This window comes from Vulpes vulpes, chromosome 7, assembly GCF_048418805.1.
Source record: "Vulpes vulpes isolate BD-2025 chromosome 7, VulVul3, whole genome shotgun sequence".
Lineage (NCBI taxonomy): Eukaryota > Metazoa > Chordata > Mammalia > Carnivora > Canidae > Vulpes > Vulpes vulpes.
Window position 1 is genome coordinate 26083121 of NC_132786.1, and position 19305 is coordinate 26102425.

Sequence of the window (19305 nt, forward strand, 5' to 3'; positions counted from 1 at the left end):
TAGTTCCAGCATGTTCTCCAAGTGACAATACCCAATGAAAGCACAGGGCCTTCACTAAGTATTTCCTATGACCCAACCACACTGACAATAGACATTAAGTGAAATTTTACTACCAGTCCAAAGAAATCTGAATAGACACAGATCCAAATGTTATTTTTGATCCAAAAGAAACCTAAAAGTAATAGGATCTATATGTAGCAATGAAAGCCTCAGTTTAATCCATGTAACTCTAGGCATCTCACCTCATAAACTGATTGTACATGCCTGCAATTTTCAAGTTGGAGAGAGGGTAGAAGAAGACTGAGAGGGGTTAGGTTACTCAGAATCTGTAATGTAATATCAAATGTTTTGTGTTTATCTGTGTGACGTGTCATTTCCCACAATAGTTCAAATCAACATTCCACCTAGTAATTTATCCCCGAAGAGAATCAAGAAACAGCCATTGAGAAAGAGAGTGAGGGAGAGAGTTTGAGAGAGAGAAGAGGAAAAAGAAGAAAGACAAAAAGAAGAGCACAAGAGAAAGGAAAAAACAGAAACAGAACCAGAGGAGTAAGGGAGGGAAAAGAGGAGGAGGGAAGAGCCAGAGGGCAGGAAAGGAAAAAAGAACAGCCACATGGGAAAGAGAAATGAAACAAAAATGGTTTGAAGAAAACCTTTCCTAGATGGAATCTGCAGTAAAATCCAGATTCTTACTGAAATGGAACACTCCCCCATCTCAGGTGGGTGAGTGGCTGGAGTCTTTGCTATGAAAGGGAATCGGTATTTTACTTGACAGTTTCCATGCAAAAAACCACTGTCATTTTTCAGTGTCATTTCACTGTCATCTTCCTACAGTAAATAAAAGAGTTCAATAAATATTTTCCCCCCTGAGGTTTATAAACATGATCTCAATGGACAACTGTAACAATCATCCAGAAAATTCTTGGCAGAGTCAATCAAAGAACACATGTTTACCCAAGGTGAATGGCAGCCACTGGACTGTATGTTAACTACATTTGGTTTCAGACAGCTCATCAAACATGCTCTAAACCTGCCCAATAATTCATCCACAGTCATGCAGGTTACCACAAGCCTACCAATAGAATCTAAAAGCTTCACTATGAAAATTTTTCCTGCCAATTTCCATTTCTGACATAACTTGGTAAAAGCCTCACCAATCCTTATCTTAGAAAGACTGCATTATTTTCCAGGTTAATACCACTAAGCTGAAAAAAGGCTTATTAACATGTGTCTATAGTACATCTTCAATGGATATAAAGAATATATTTATTATGTCACAATCCAATACCGTTTCTCACTCAGAACCATAGCTTCAGCAATGGCAGCATTTGTCCTTTAAAGAAACAACTTAAAAAATACCTTCTTTATATAGTAACCTGAAGCTACTTTTCTTCCTGCTTTTTCCATAGTGTAATTTTTTAATGAGCTGCAATTAAAGTCAATAAAGAGAATCTCATAATACCATATTCTTGTGCCTTTTTTCACTTTCCATATACATGTGTCTTTCAAAATACAGAACTCTCTATATTTTATATGATTTAAAAAATATCATAAAACATAATAAAGGACTTATTTTCAACTGGTACTTTTTCCAGATCATACCATGATTCACGTGTCACCCTTAGAAAATTCAAAGGAATTGCCAAAGAAATCTACACATGTACAAAGATTTTAAAAAGGCTAGAATCAAACAGAAATCTTTAAAGCTCACATTGTCAACATACACATCTTATACTGAACTTCTAAAATACAACCATTATCAATCACTATTTTGTATTCACTTTAAGAAATGAATATCATCTCATTATACTGCTGTAGAATGTTATAAATTGTAAAGCTGATTTTTGTTGCCTCCTTGAAAATAATCTGATAGGGAACAACATGCTGATTGTTACCAATAATGAAGCTGACTACAAATAATTCAGACGTTCTACCATTACTCAGATTTCCAGAGACAACCTAAGTGGCTCTGTAACTAGGAACTGAATACAGCTTCCATTATAGTATGTAAATGCTTTTTTGTTTCCATAGTAAATATACCTTTGTGATCTTTCTCAAGTTCTGGCAGTATGTTTACAAATAAAATAAAAACTACCCATTATTTGAATCACTAATTATTAATCACAGTGTGAACTTTTAGCATTATTCACTGAAGGGTACTTGCAGACTGACACATTAGAGGTCCAATAGAAATATCATCAACAAAACCAAAAACCAAAACCAAAATGCTTAAGTGATCCTTGGTCTGTTTATTTTAGATTAAAAAATAAGCAGCAAAGATAAATATAAGCATATCTTTAAAAACAAATATTTCATTGCTCACTTTTAGTAGATCCTTGGAGAAATCACCACCCTCATTTACCCCTTGGAGGTTTGCAATGAACTCTTGGCAGGTCATCTTCTTTCCAATATTCTGGAATAGAGGCAAATGATACATTCTAATGACACACATACACGGAATCCTTAAAACCATATAATTAAGCAAAGCAAGACTGGATTTTTCAAAACATGAATAAATACACATGACCTGTATATGTGCATATATATCCACACATACATATAGTATAAACTTATATGCATGAGAAACAGATAACATTATGCTTTCAAAAGTCATTAAACATAAATAACAAATTATCCAAACCTTTATTTTAACCTAAGAAAACAGCTGAAAAGCCTATGCTATGTTTATATACAAATAAGGTCATTTTAATGAAAAATATGTATAAAATGACATTTCTGAGCTAAACTCTGATAGCCATTTATGAAATAAGCAAATAAATGGCTATCAGAGTTCCTACACATCGTCAAGAACTGTGAAGGATCTGAGATTTTAGCCCACTTTCAAGCTAACACAGTCTACCACAATCTCACATGTTGGCAGATGAAGTAAGATTCCTGAGTCAGAGGCACAGGAATTTATTACAGCAATAGGAGTAGCCAAAATACCAGCATTTTCTTGTTCCAGTTTCCTGGGTCCCAATTCTCACAGAATCTGAACATGGCCAGCAGATATGCATACACAGTGGGTTGTGACAAGGAAAGGAGCCCTATAATTTGGAAATCTGAATATCTTTAATGGACAGTAACCATGTCTATCAATTGCTTTTGCTCTAAAGGAAGAAACCAACTCCTATCATCCAAGGCTACAAAAGCAAACCTATCTATTGTTCTAAAGTCACTATATTTTCCAAAGTTGCTCACTAGAGAAACAATTTTGAAAAAATAGACCAGAACAAAGGCAACCAAAGCTTCTGTTCACAAAATGTACCTAAATGCAGGAGACCCATGGAAAATTGTCTCCAAACACATTTCCAAGTTGATTTTAGAACAAGTTTAACCAAAAAAAGACTACATAAATAAACAAAATGAAAAACACTAGGAAATCTAAACTACAAAGAAAGAGAACATACAAATATGTTAGACTGAGAAAACTAATAAAACTCCTATGCCAGCTTCAGTCAACTAGTAAGAGCTTCCAGTCATGAAGGATTCAGAGGTTCAATATGAACATCAACAGAAGTCTGTCATGACTGCAGGAGAGAGATGTAGAACACACATGCACCAGCATGGGATCACTGGCAAAATGTGGTCCAAGCGAAATGAAGTGTACCAACATAGGAATATCCTTGTATACAATATGCATACAAATAAAAGTATGTTCTGTGAGGCTTTTTCAGAAAAGACTAAGAGTGGGGTGGAACATTAATTTTCAAGTTGAGGAAAAATGTTAAGGCTTTAAAAAGGATGCAAAGCCATGGGTAGTTTTAAGAGGGTATGTATACAAAACCTTAACTTCAAAAATACAGATCTGCCTGGTAACATATACATCTACATGCCTTAAAAGTAAGCACTTCCCACTCCTCCTCTCAAAACTGCTCTTCTGCTTTATAACATGAAACAAATCATCCAACCAATCTCATCTAATTAATTGTAGTCAAAGTGCTAAATAATTTTGTTAAAAACCTTGCCTCTTCCATCAGCGAAGAGGGCATGAAAGATTGGATGAATACTTTAATAATGAAAACTGGCTTTGCCAATTATTTGGTAGATACTTCCCATAATTTAAGTAAGTTAAACCTGCAGCCCTAGGTTCTGATGAAAATTTATTTAAAGCACAGAAACTTTAATAAAACATAGTATTTCAACATTATATTGAAAAGCAAAATTATTTCAACCTTCCAAATCCTTATCAAGTGTATCAGATCAAAAAAGGTACCTCAAGGTAAAAAGTAACAATGACTATTAAGTCATTTTGATATGACTTGACAAGGTCTTTCTGGTTAAGTTATGAAGACCTGAGAAAATGAAAATAAGGACTACATAATAAATTCCTTCCCAAGCCAGTCAGTTTCCAATTCTCAAAATCAAAAGAGGACATGATTTAACCAACGTTTAAAAATCAAAATTTTCTTTAACATGTGATCTGGTGAATTCGAATATTTGTAACATTATCCTTTGTAACAATTTTGTATTGTTCATAACAAAAATTTCTTGAATGATTGATATTTAAACCATTGTAGTATTATACTCGTGAGATATCAAAACTCTCATTTCAGTTTATACAGTTTTTGTTTCAAATAAGTAATGAATAATAATCAATAAAGGACTCCCAAGTATAAAAACATATTACATGAGAAAAAAAAAACTATAAAAAAGTAGACAATTATGACTATTAGGAGAAAAAAAAAGTGAAATAAAATAGTTGATTTTTTTATATGATGGAGTGTCCACTCACTATAATTTTTTACAAATACTAGTTTTATTGAAATATAATCTACATAACATTTATTCTTTAGAGTTATACAATTCAGTAACTTATTTATTTATTTATTTGCTTGAGAGAGCAAGAGGGAAAGTGGCAGGGTTGGGGCAAATGGGGAGGGAGAGGGACAAGCAGACTCTGCACTGAGCATGCAACCCACCTCGGGGCTCAATCTCACAACCCTGAGATCATGACCTGAGCTGAAATCAAGAGTCCACTACTCAACTGACTAAGCCACCTAGGTGCCCCTAGAATTCTTAATTCAGTAATTCTTAATATATGAATAGAGTTGTGCAGCCATCATTACTATCTATATTCAGAACATTTACATCACCCTAAAAGACACCCCATATCCATTAGCAGTCTCATATTTCTACTCCCATCCTCAGTACCGATCTCCTAACAACCACTAATCTTTTTATTCCCATGGATTTGCATCTAAATTAATGGAATCATAAAAAATGTGGCCTTTTTTGACTGGCTTCTTTCATCTACCATATTCTTTTAAAGTCACATCTATATTTCAGCATGTATCAGTATTTTATTGCCAAATGACATTCCATTGTGTGAATATACCAAATTATCCATTCAGAATTGATGGCTTCTTGGACTAGTCTCACATTTTGGTTATTATGAATAATGTTGCTATAAATATTTTTGTAAAGTTTTTGTATAGACATATGTTTTCATTCCTCCTATATATATAACGCACAAGTGGGTTTGCTAGGTCGTACAGTAACTCTATGTTTAATCATTTGAGGAACTGTCAGAATTTTTTCTAAACAGACCACACCAGTTTACACCCTACTAGAGGTGTGAGTTTCAATTTCTCAACATCCATACCAACATTTATGTCCTTTTTATTTTAGCCATGTCTCATAGATATGAATTCCCATCTTGTGGTTCTAATTTGCAATTCCCTAATGACTAATGATGTTCAGTGCCCTTTCATGCACATATTGGCCATTTGTATATATTCTATTTAAAAAAAAAAAGATTTTATTTATTCATGAGAGGCACAGAGAGAGAGAGAGAGATGCAGAGACACAGGCAGAGGGAGAAGCAGGCTCCATGCTGGGAACCCGACGTGGGACTCGATCCCGGGTCTCCAGGATCACAACCTGGGCCAAAGGTGGCACTAAACCGCTGAGTCACCAGGGCTACCCCATTTGTATATATTCTTTGAAGGAATGCCTACTCAAATCCTTTGCCCTTTTCTTGAGTCATTTGCCTTTTATTGTTGAGTTGTAGGAGTTATTTATATATTCTGGATACAAAACTCCTTATCAGATATATACTTTGAAAATGTTTTCTCCCATTCTGTAGTTTTTCTTGATAGTACTGTTTGCAGCACAAAAAGTTTTCATCTTGATGAAATCCAACTTATGTGTTTTTTTTCTTTTGCTGCTTGTGTTTTTATTGTCAAACGTAACAAATTATTGCCTAATCCAAAGTCAGAAAGATTTACTCCTATATTTTCTAAAAATGTTATATGGTTAGTTTTTATATTTAGGTATTTAATCCACATTGCAATAATTTTTGTACAGGGTAGGAAATACAAATCTGAGTTCATTCTTTTCCATGTGGCTATCCACTTGTCCCAGCACCATTTGTTGAAAAGGCTGTTCTTTCTCGCACTGAACAATCTTGGCATCCTTGTTGAACTTTAACTGACTGTAAATATAAGGGGTATACTTATAAATTCTCAATTCTATTGTATTGACCTAGACATATGACTGGATGCCAGTTTAATACGGTGTTGAGGGATCCCTGGGTGGTGCAGTGGTTTAGCGCCTGCCTTTGGCCCAGGGCGCGATCCTGGAGACCCGGAATCGAATCCCACGTCGGGCTCCCGGTGCATGGAGCCTGCTTCTCCCTCTGCCTGTGTCTCTGCCCCTCTCTCTCTCTCTCTCTCTCTGTGACTATCATAAATAAATTAAAGAAAAAAAAAGTTTAAAAAAATACGGTGTTGATTCTTGTACCTTTGTTGTAAGTTGTTTTTGCCTTTGCACTTTACTAAGGCTAAAAAATACACAGCAAAAAAAAAAATTGACCATCTTAAGCATACTTAAGTGTATATTGCAGTAGTGTTAAGTATATTCATATGGTTGTAAAACAAACTTCTAGAACTTTTGCGCCTTGCAAATCTTAAACTCTATACCCATTAAAAGACAACTCCCCTTTCCCCATCTCCTGAGCCTCTGGTAACAATCATTCTACTTTCTTTCTGTTTCTCTGGATTTACTGCTTTAGATATTTTATGTAAGTGGAATCACAGAAAACTTTCTTGTATGTATATATATGTACATGTATGTATGTATAAATGTATGTATATTTTTCAAGTGTACAGCTTCATATATAACGACATCTGCACACACTACCAAATGATCATCACCACAAGCTGAGTTACCATCTATCAGCATACAGTTACCACCATCACCATGCTCTATTTTATCCACTCCCCAGTTCCCTTACACTTAGGTAACCACTCACTACTCTGTTTTCTCTAACTACGAGTTTGTTTTGTTTGTTCATTTATTTTCTTACTTTCCATATATGAGGGAAATCACGCAGTATATTTGTCTTTCCCCATCTGACTTATTTTGCTTAGGATAATATACTCAAGGTCCATCCATGTTATTTCAAATGGCAAGATTTCATTCTTTTTATGGCTAATATTGCATTATATATCACATCTTCTTTTTCGATTCGTCTATTGATGGACACTTAGCCTGTTTCCAGATCTGGTCTATGAGAAAAGGGGGGCATGCATCTTTTTCAGTGTTTTTGTATTCTTCAAAAGTATGTACAGAAGTAGAATAACTGGGTCATATGGTAGCTCTATTCTTAATTTCTTGAGGAATTTCCATAATGTTTATAATGTTTTCCATAGTGGCTACACCACTTTACAATCCTAACGGTGTATGAGGGTTCCCTTTCTCCTATACCCCATCAGACACTTACTTCTTGTCTTTTCAATAATAGCCATTCTAACAGGTGTAACGTGATATTTCACTGTGGTTTTGATTTGCATTTCCAATAATTAGTGATGCTGAACTTTTGCCCAACTGTATGTCTTCTCTGGAGAAATGTCTATTCATATTGTCTGTCCATTCTTTAATGAGGTTATTTGGTTTTTGTTGAGTCCCTTACATATTTTGGATATTACCCCTTATTGGATATATGGTTCACAAATATATTCTCGCATTCAGTAGATTGCCTTTTTGTTCTGATGATGGTTTTCCTTTTCAGAAGCTTTTTAGTTTCATATAGCCCCATTTTTATTCATTTTTGCTTCTGTTTCTCATCTTGGGTGTCAGATTCAAAAAGACATCACTACGATTGATGTCCAGGAGTTTCCTGTCTATGTTTTCTTCTACAAATTTTATGGTTACAGGTCTTATATTCGTCTTTAATTCATTTTGAGTAAATTATTGTGTATGGTATAAGATAGTGTGTGTAGTTTCATTATCTTGGATGTGGCTGTTCAGTTTTCCCCGCACTCTTTTTGAAGAGACTATCCTTTCTCCATTGTATGTTCTTGGTTTCTTTTTTGTAGTTTAATTGTCCATGTATGGATTTATTTTGGGGCTCTCATTTCATTCTGCTGATCTATGAGTATTTTTATATTAACGACATACTTTTTAATTATTACAGCTTTGTATTATGGTTTGAAGTCAAGTAGCATGATATCTACAGCTTTGTTCTTTCTCATGATCATTTTGGCTATTCAGAATATTTTGTGGTTTCATATAAATTTTACAAAACTTGAAAGTTTTAAGTTCTGTGAAGTATGCCATTAAGATTTTGATTGGTATTGAGTCTGTAGATTATTTTGGGTAGTATGGATATTTTAACAATAGTAATTCGTCCAATCCATGAGCATGGAATATCTTTCCATTTATTTGTGTCATGGATTTCTATGTATTGATTTTATGGCCTGCAACTTTATTGAACTCATTTATCAATTCTAACTGAACAGTTTTTTGGTGGATTTTTCAGGGTTTTCTATATGTAATACCATGTCATCTGTGAAAAATCTGACTTCTGCCTTTCTGATTTGGGTGCCTTTTATTTCTTTTTCTTGTCTCACTGCTATAGCTAGGATTTCCAATACTATGTTGAATAAAAGTGGTAGGGGTGGGCAATGCTGTCTTATTCCTGTTCCCAGAGGAAGTTTTCAGCTGTAAGATGCTAGCTCTGGGATTGTGATACTTATTATGTTTAGGCATGTTCCCTCTATATCCACTTTTAGTTTTTCTCATAAATGAATATTCAATTTTATCAAATGCTTTTTTTGGTGTCTACTGAGATGATCATATGATTTTTATCATACATTTTGTTAATAGATCATGTTGATTGATTTGCAGATGTTGAACTGTCCTTGCAACCCTAAAATAAATGCCACCTGATGATGGTGTATGATCTTTTTGCATATTACTGGATCAGCTTACTAATAATTTGTTGAAGATTTTTGCTTCTATGTTCACCAAGGATACTGGACTATAATTTTCCTTTTTTGGTTGTCCTTGCCTGGGTTTGGTATCAGAATAATGCTGGCCTCGTAAAATGTGTTGGGAAAGGTTCCTTCCTCTCCAATTTTCTGGAAGAATTTGAGAAGAATATTAAATCTTCTTAATGTTTGATAGAATTTTCCAATGAAGCCATCTGATCCTGAACTTTCATTTGTTAAGAGGCTTCTGACTATTGTTGTAATCTACTTCCTGGCAAAAGTCTATTAACATTTATATTTCTTCATTTTCAGTCTTGGAAGATTGTATGTTTCTACAAATTTATCCATTTCTTCTAGGTTGTCTACCTTGTTAGCATACAATTGTTCATTGTAGCTCTTATGATCCTTTGTATTTTTGTGATATCAGTTGCAACTTCTCTTTCATGTCTTATTTTATTTATTTGAGTCCTCTACCTTTTTTTCTTGGTCAGTCTAGCTTAAAGTTTGATTTTGTTTCTGTTTTCAAAGAACTAGTTCTTAGTTTCACGGATTTTCTTTTCTTTTTGGTCTCTATCTCCTCTCTGATCTTTATGATCTTCTTTCTATCAATTTTGGGCTTTGCTCTTCTATCTCTAGTTCTTTTAGGTATAAAGTTAGACTGAGTTTTTCCTTGTTTTTCTTGAGGTAGGCCTATATTGCTATGAACTTCCTAGAACCACTTTTGTTGTGTGCTGCAGATTTGGGACTGTGCATCCCATAAATTTTTATATGTCACATTCGTTTCATGTTTCTTTAGATGTTTTTTCTTTCTGTTTTGATTCACCCTCGTTTTTCAGTGCCTTATTATCTAATCTCCAAGTTTCTGTGAGTTGTTTTTTACTCATTATCTTCTTGTAATTTCTAGTTTCATATCATTATGATTGGAAAAAATGTTTGATATGATTTATTTTCTTCAATTACTAAGACTTGTTTTATGACTCAAAATGTGATCTATCCTGGAGAACATTCCATGTGCACTTGAGAAGTTTGTGTATTCTGCTGCTTCTGGATGGAATGTTCTGTATATAGTTATTAAATACATCTGGGTCTAATGTGGCACGTAAGCCTGATGTTTCCTTCTTGATCTTTTTGCCTGAATGGTCTGTCAATTTATGAAACACTACTACTGTTATTGTACTGCTTTTAGTTTCTCTCTTTAGGTCTGGTAATATTTGCTTTTTATATCTTGCTGCTTCTGTGTTGTGGGCATATTTATTCATAAGTATTCTATCTTCCTATTGTATTGACCCCTTTAAGATTGCACAATACCTTTCTGTCTTTTACTACAGTCTTTTAAAGTGTACTCTGTCTGATACAAGTTTATCTACTCCAGCTTTCATTTCATATCCATTTCCATGGAATATCTTTATCCATCCCTTCACTTCCTGTGTGTGTCCTTACTTCTGGAGTGAGGCTCCTATAGGAAACATCTATATTGACTCTTGTTTTCTTACCCATTCAGCTACTCCATGTCTTCTCACTGGTGAAATTAGTCCATTTACATTTAAAGTAATTATCAATAAGCATATACTTATTGCCATCTTGTTCACTGTTTTCTGGCTGTGTTATAATTCCACTCTATTCCTTTCTTCTCTTTCTCTCTTCCCTTGAGGCTTGATGGCTTTCTTTCAAATTTTATTTAGATTCATTTCTCATTTTTGTCTATTTTAAGTTTCTTTCTTTGTGGTTACTGTGAGGCTCACATAAAATATCCTATGTAAACAGCATCCTGTATTAACTTGGTAGCAAATTTTAAAGTTTTTATATAAATTCCAGTTAGTTAACATACAGTGTACTATTAGTTTCAAGTGTACAATATAGTGATTCAATATTCCCATACAACATCCAGTGTTCATCACAGCAAGTGCATTCCTTAATCCCCATCACCTATTTTACCCATACCCCCACCACCTCTCTTCTGGTAACCATCAGTTTTTGTTCTCTATAATTAAGAGTCTGTTTCTTGGTTTGCCTTTTTCCCTTTTGCTTTTTTCATTTCTTAAATTATACATATGAGTGAAATCATATGGTATTCCTCTTTTTCTGACTTATTTTGCTTGGCATAATACTTTCTAGTTCCATCATGTTGTTGTAAATGGCAAGGTTTCATTCTTTTTTATCTATTCATCAATCGATGGACACTTGGGCTGTTTCTATAATTTGGCTACTGTAGATAATGCTGCTATAAACTTAATTTTAAACATATTCCAAAGCTTTACCTCTTTTACTTTCTTCATCCACATTTTAATATTTTGATGACACTTTCTACATACTTTTATTCAATGCTTCCATCACCTATATTGTAATTTTAGTTAATTTTACCACTTTTGTCTTTTTAATGTTCATGCTTCATTTTTTATTACAGTTTTGGTACATATACAGGATATTAACTCCTCACCACATACAGAATTTGCAAATGTTTTCTCCCATCCATTTAACTCTGTTGTGTCCTTTCACGCACAAAAGTTAAGTCTATTATAACCCTGTTTGTCTATTTTTGCTTCTGCTGCCTGTGCTTTGGGTATCATAGCCAAGAAATCATTACTAGGCCCAATGTTATGAAGTTTTTCTTCTATGTTTTCTTCTAGGAGTTTTATACTTTTAGCTCTTATATTTAAACTGTTCATCCATTTTGAGTTAATTTTTTATATGGTATAAAGGTCCAACTTCATTTTTCTGTCTTGATATCATTTATCCCCAACACCATTTGAAGAGACTGTACTTTCCATTGAGTGGTTTTGTCATTCTTGTTGAAGACCATAAACTAAATATGGAAGGATTTATCTTTGCACTGTAAATTCTATTCCACTGATGTATTTGCTAATCTTTATGTCAGTACCACACTCATGATTACTGTAGCCGTACACCCATATTTTGGAATCAGGAAGTGTGGGTCTTTCAGTTTTTTTTCAAAGTCATTTGGGCTATCCACAGTACCTCCGAATCCATATGAATTTTAAGGTTTTTTCTATTTCTGTAAAATATGCCATTGGGATTTTGATACAAATTGTTGAATCCACAGATCACTTTGGGTGGTATGAACATCTTAACGATATTGTCTTCCAATTCATAAACATGGGAGGTCTTTCTACTTATTTGTCTCCTCTTTTAGCAATGTTTTGTAGTATGTTTTAGAATCAAAAAGTGTAAGTCCTCCCAGTTATTTCTGGGCTCTAGGGGTTTTTTTTGGCATTTCTACATGAACTTCAGGATTCACTTATCAATTTCTGCCCCCCTCCCCCCCCCCCCCCCCTGCTGAAAAAAGAAAGCCAACTGGGATTTTTACACTGATTGTACTTTTAAGATCATTTTAGAGGAAAAAAAAAAAGATCATTTTAGAGAGTATGACAATTGAACATTGTGTTCCAATCCCTATAGGATGACCACGGATAACCTTCCATTTGATTTCTTTGAACGTTTTATAATTTTCAACATCAATATATTAATCTTATTTTCAGTTTATTCTTATGTATTTCTAATGCTACTGTAAATGAATTTCATTTTCATATTGTTCATTACTGATATGTAGAAATATAATTGATCTTTGTATATTCCACTTTCATTCTGCATCCTTGCTGAACTTGTTTTTGAGATTTTTAAAGGGTTTTTTTGTAGATTCCTTAAGATTTTCTATATACAAGATTACTGCAGAGTTAATTTTACTTATTCCTTTCTGATATTGATGTTTTTATCCTTACCTAATTACTCCAGTTAAAATCTTCAATACGGTACACAGAAGTGACAAGAGGTACCAACTTACACATCTACCAACAATGCACAAGAGTTCCCTTTTCTCCAAATCATCACCAGCACTTGTTACCTCTTGTCTTTTTGATAACAGCCATTTTAACAGGTGTGAGATAATATTTCATTGGGGTTTTGATTTGCATTTCCTGATAAGTGATGGTGAGCATCTTTCACGTACCTGCTGACCATGTGTATTGATCTTCCTTGGAAAACTTCAGTTCCTTTCCCAATTTTAATTTTTTTCTTGCTATTGAGTTGTAAGAGTTCCTTATACTTTTTGGATATTAATCTATCAGATACATGATATACAAATATTTCCTCTCATTCTATAGGCTGCCTTTTCATTTTATTGACGGTTTCCTTTGCTATGCAAACTTTTCAGTTTGATGTAATCCCACTTACCTATTTTTACTTCTGTTGCTATTGCTTTCGTGTCAGATTAAAAACAATAATTTCCAAAACCAATGTCAAGGAGCTTTCTTCCAATGTTTTTGGCCTTATGTATAAATCTACTCCGTTCTGAGTTAATTTTGTGAGTGGTGTAATATAGGGGTCCAGTTTCATTCTTTGGCATGTCGATAACCAGTTTTCCCAACCCCATTTATTGGAGAGACAATTATTACCCCATAGAGTATTTTTGGCTCCCCTGCCAAATATGAGTTGATTATAGGAAACCTGGGTGGTTCATTAGCTTAAGTGTCTAACTCTTGATATCAGTTCAGGTCATGATCTTAGGGTTGTGAGATCAAGCCCCATGTCAGGCTCTGCACTCACCGTGGAGTTGGCTAAGATTCCCTCCCCCTCCCTTTGGCCTTCCTCCACCTTTGTTCATTCTCTTTCTCTCTTTAAAAGAAAAACATTGGGCAGCCTGGGTGGCTCAGCAGTTTAGAGCCACCTTCAGCCCAGGGCGTGATCCTGGAGACCCGGGATCGAGTCCCACGTTGGGCTCCCTGCATGGAGCCTGCTTCTCCCTCTGCCTGTGTCTCTGCCTCTCTCTCTGTTTCTCATGAATAAATAAAATCTTAAAAAATAAACAAAAGCAAATGTTTATATACATATAATGTATACATATAACATATAATACATAATCATTATATATAATTATATATGTGTGTGTGTATATATATATATACATACATATATATAAAATCAACACATACGCTGATTGTGTATGTGGAATTCATTTCTGGGCTCTCAAATCTGTTCCATTGGTCTGTGTGTCTATTTTATGCCACTTCCATACTGTTTTAATTACTGTAAATTTGTAGTATAGTTTGAAATCCAGAAATGTGATATATCTGGCTTTGTTCTTCCTCGAAACTGCTTTGGCTCTTTGGGGTTTTTTTGTGATACTATACAAATTTTAGGGCTGTTTTTCCTTTATTGTAAAAATTGCCATTGAAATTTTGATAGGGCTTGCATTGAATCTATAGATGACTTTGAGTACTATGAACATTTTAACAATATTAATTATTCCAATCATGAATGGGATGTCTATTTGTGTCTTCAATTTCTTTCCTTAGTGTCTTCTAGTTTTGAGTGTACAGATCTTTCACCACCTTTTATTCCTAGGTATTTCATTGTTTTTGATAATATTGTGACTGGGATTGTTTTCTTTTTCAGATACTCTGTCATTAGTTATAGAAAACCAAAAGACTTTTGTATATTGACTTTTTATCTTCAATGTTTACTGAATTCCTTTATTAGTTCTATCATTTGTCTGTGTGTAGTCTTTAGTTTTCTATATTTAAGATCATATCACTTGCAAACAGATGATTTTACTTCTTTCCAATTTGGATTCTTTTCTTTTCCTTGATTGCTATGGCTAGGATTTGCATTACTAAGTTGAATAGATATAGTGAGAATGGAAACCCTTGCCTCATTCTTAGATGAAAAACTTTCAACATTTCACCATGGAGTACAATGTTAGCAGTGGTATGGTCTTTGTTGAGGTACACTTCCATATCCAATGTATTGAGAGTTTTTATCATCAAAGGATATTTATTAAGTTTTGCTAAATACTTTTTTTGCAACTATTAGGATGATCATATAACTTATTTCATTTTATTATGTAATATATCATATTTATTGATCTGTGTATGTTGAAATATCCTTGCCTCTTGGGAACAAATCCCACTTTATCACAGTGTATGTTCTTTATCAATGTGCTTTTAAATATGGTTTGCTAGTACTTCAAGAATTTGTGCATCTGTCTTCATTAGTGGCCTGTAATTATCTTTTCTAATGGTGACCTTATCTGCTGTTTGTAACAGGGTAATGCTGTTCTTATAAATGGTTTGGAAGGGTCCTCTCCTCTTCTTGAATTTTTTTGGAAGAATTTGATAAAGACTGGCATTAATCCTTCTTTAAATGTTTGAATTCATCAGCAAAATCATCTGGTACTGGCTTGTGAGGCTTGTTTCTAATACGGAATCACTCTCCTTACTCACAATGGGTCTGTTCAGGTCTTCTGTTTCAAACAATCTTGACGGGCTGTGTGTTTCTAGAAATTTATCCATTTACTCTAATAAACTGGAGTATAATCATTAATTAGTAGTTTTCCATAATTCTTTGGATTTCTGTAGTGTCTGTTTAATGTCTTCTCTTTTTTCTTGGTTAGTCTAACCTAAAAGTTTGTCAGTTTTGTTATCGTTATCGTTTCAAAGAACCAATTCAGTTTCTTTTCTTTCTTTCTCTTTCTTTCTTTCTTTCTTTCTTCTTTCTTTCTTTCTTTCTTTCTTTCTTTCTTTCTTTCTTTCTTTCTTTCTTTCTTTCTTTCTTTCTTCTTTCTTTCTTTCTTTCCTTTTTTTCCAATTCAGTTTCTTAATCTTTTCTATTGCTTTCCATTTTCTATTCCATTTAGTTCTAATCTTATCTTTATTATTTCTTTTCTTTGGCTAACATTGGGCTTTTAGTTTGTTGAGGTATAAGATTAGGTTGTTTGAGATCTTTGTTTTTTCTAGCTATAGTTTCCTTTTATAGCTTTTATAGTTTTTAGTTTAGTTTTAGTATATATGTTTTATAGTTTCCTTTTGTAGCTATAGTTTCCTCTTGGAACTGTTTATGCTACATCCCGTAAGTTTTAGTATGTTGTATTTCCATTTTTAATTGTTTCAAGATACTTTTTCATTTCCTTTTTGATTTCTTCTTTGATACACTGACTTAATTTCCATATATTTGTGAATTTTCCTGTTTTCCTCCTGTTATTGATTTCTATTCTCATTTTCTGAACTTTGTGGTCAGAAAAGGTACTTGATATAATTTTTATAATCTTCTATTTTTTAGGACTTGTTTTTCAGCCTAACATGATTTATCCTAGATAATGCAACATGTGCACTTTAATATGTATTCTATTGCTGTTGGATGGATGGATGTCTCCTAGGTCCACTGGGTCTATAGTATTGTTCAAATATATTGTTTCCTTATTGATTCTCTAAGTGATCTATCCATTCATGAGAGTGGGCATTAAAGGCTATTACAGTACTGCCGCTTATTGCTCCTTTTAGTTCTGTCAGTATTTGCTTTGTATATTATGGTGCTTTGATTTTGGGTGTATTATCTACCTTCCACTTGTAGGTTGTTTATCCATTTATTACAGGGCTATTTACTAAGTACCTACACTTACACCTGTTGTAACCTCTTGGTACATTAACCTTTTCATCACTACAAAATGCCTTTGTTTCTAGTAATTCTGGTCTTAAAGTATATTTTGTTGATGTTAACATAAAAACAGCTTCCTGCCCATTACTGTTTACATGGTACTACTCTTCTCATTCTTTAACTTTCAACCTATTTGTTTCTAAATCTAAAAAGTGTCCCTTTTAGACAGCACATAGTTGAATATTTTTAATCCCAAAGCCTGGCTTTCGTTGAGGACAGTTTCTATGGACTTCTTTCTTTTACTGTGTATGACCCATACTTTCTTATTTCTTTGCTAGTCTCATAGTTATTTGTTGAAAACTAAAGATTTTAAATAATGTGGCAAATCTATAAATCAGATTCCTTCCCCTTCCCACCTGTTTGCTGTTACTGTATTGCTTTTTTTAGTGGCTTTTCCTGAACTAAATCTTTGCTGTTCAGGAACAACGTTGACCTCTGAAGTCTCAGTGAGCTCAGCAGCCAGCTTATTATTGGATAGAGATTTCCTTAAATGCTTTTGCATCAGGTTCTGTGTGTGTTAAGAAACACCTTCAATGCTCCAGGAGACAGTAGATAAATAAGCTCTGCAAGTCAGGATTTTCCAGGGAGCTTCCAGACAATTCAAATAATGACAATTCCCTGGGAATGGGGCTTTTGAGGGAGCTCCTAACTGCCCATTCCAGTGAATGCTAAACTTCCGGTTTTTACAGACACTTTTTACTGACTGTCAGAGACCACTGGTTTTCAAGACTACTGTGGAGCTGGGGAGAGGGGAATGATAATCTTGCAAGTGAAAACACCACAAATTTTACTGTTCTTATGGATATTCAGTTGTTTTTTGTTTTCTTCAATAAACATTCTTTGGATTGTTTGTAAGCCTTTGTTAATCTCCAAAGTTCTGAGAACACTGATTTTTGACCAATTTTTGCAAGTCTTCTCATTGTTCTTTGAAGGAACAGATACTCAGAAGTACTTGCTGTCATTTAGAAGTACTATTCCCTCAGTATAACCTTTAGACTCTAACAAAACACTATTTTTTTAAAGATTTTATTTATTTATTCATGAGAGAGAGAGAGAGGCAGAGACACAGGCAGAGGGAGAAGCAGGCTCCATGCAGGGAGCCCAACGTGGGACTCGATCCCAGGTCTCCAGGATCACGCCTGGGCTGCAGGCGGCGCTAAACCGCTGGACCACCAGGGCCGCCCAAAACAATATTTGTTAATGTCAATACTCTCCACATCAAAAATTATTTTTTAATTATTTAAGCTTATAACAAAAAAAATTTAGAGGACATCTTTAAAATGGAAGGATACTATTTTTTGTTCAAAATTCTTTTGAAAGATTCATGAGAATATGTTTAAAGATCACTAAGTCAAAAAAGCTTCTTTAGGGCACCATAAATTTCTATTATATGGTATAAATAAAACTTTCATTGTTTAATTAACAATTGTTATGTTTTATAACATTTAAAAACAATGGTAAAGTCTCTGGCGTTATTTTGGTTTATAAAATCATACTGCGTTCTAAAGTCAGATTTATTTTATTACTTACTTAAGTGTTTCACTTTTTGTATACTTTCACAGACTACCTTAGTTTAAAGATACCATTCTGACTCATCTGTATTTTGAAATAACAATTAGGAAAAGAGCAATTAGAGGGAAAATGGATATGTGAATTCAAACCAACAAAAACAATTCATACATTCTGGGTGCTCCATAGTAAGGAAGAATTTGTATAATCAACCCAACACCAGGTGCCTCAATTTGTCTGACTAATGCAAGAAAATAACCAAGATAAATGGCTTTCTATTAGTCCAAGATGCCCAACAACTTACTGAATATTTCATTAGTTGAGGCTATTTACATCTGCTATTTATTCTCCTCCTCTGACTCCCTGTTATTTCTAGGTAAGGCCTAGGAGGAAAGGCAAACGTTCTCATTAGTCCATTTGTGCCTTACTAACATCTATGTTTAAACGTTCCCTGAGTTTTTATACCATTTTTTAAATTGTATTTATTATTTTTTTTTAATATTCTTTTTTTAAAATATTTATGTATTTATTCAGAGAGAACGAGAGGCAGAAACGCAGGCAGAGGGAGAAGCAGGCTCCATGCAGGGAGCCCGACGTGGGACTCGATCCCGGATCCCCAGGATCACACCCCGGGCTGCAGGCGGCGCTAAACTGCTGCGCCACTGGGGCTGCCCTTTATACCATTTTTATCATGGATTAAAAGTAAAATGAAGTAAAGTCTTTGTCTTCATTTCTTTGTCGAGAAACACTCCTTCACATGATACCTTCTTGTTCTAGCAAATTGTATCAATTATTTTGAAATACTGTTATTCAAATACTGTCCACTGAACAAAGCTATCTGTAATCACTGATTTTGTATCTCAATCATATATAGCTATCACAGAGAAACTCACACAATGACATGGTTCTATTTTCTTCCCAAATTGATTAATAACTTTGGAAAAAAGTAGGCTTGCTCTGAAACAAATGCTGGCCAATTACATGCCAAGGCAGCAATTTTGTAGTAACTTTTTATATTCTGGATTCCTTTCCATTAAACGAATAAAGCATAGAGATGTGAAAAAGCCTCCTGATACACTGAGAGCCACAGAAATTGTTATTGAAGTCAACGCAACATTTCCAATATAATCTGAGA

The 19305-nt window shown here is 34.1% G+C and overlaps 1 protein-coding gene across 20 annotated transcripts in view; it reads right to left on the reverse strand.

Annotated features, from left to right (window-relative positions):
• PSD3 (pleckstrin and Sec7 domain containing 3) overlaps positions 1 to 19305 on the reverse strand; it is a 577475-nt gene that overhangs the window by 292971 nt on the left and 265199 nt on the right. For all 20 annotated transcript variants that reach the window (XM_072763297.1, XM_072763299.1, XM_072763306.1 and 17 more), the window contains one exon: positions 2324 to 2413. In XM_072763297.1, coding sequence (XP_072619398.1) covers positions 2324 to 2413 — 90 coding nt within the window. The remainder of the gene's footprint in view (positions 1 to 2323; positions 2414 to 19305) is intronic.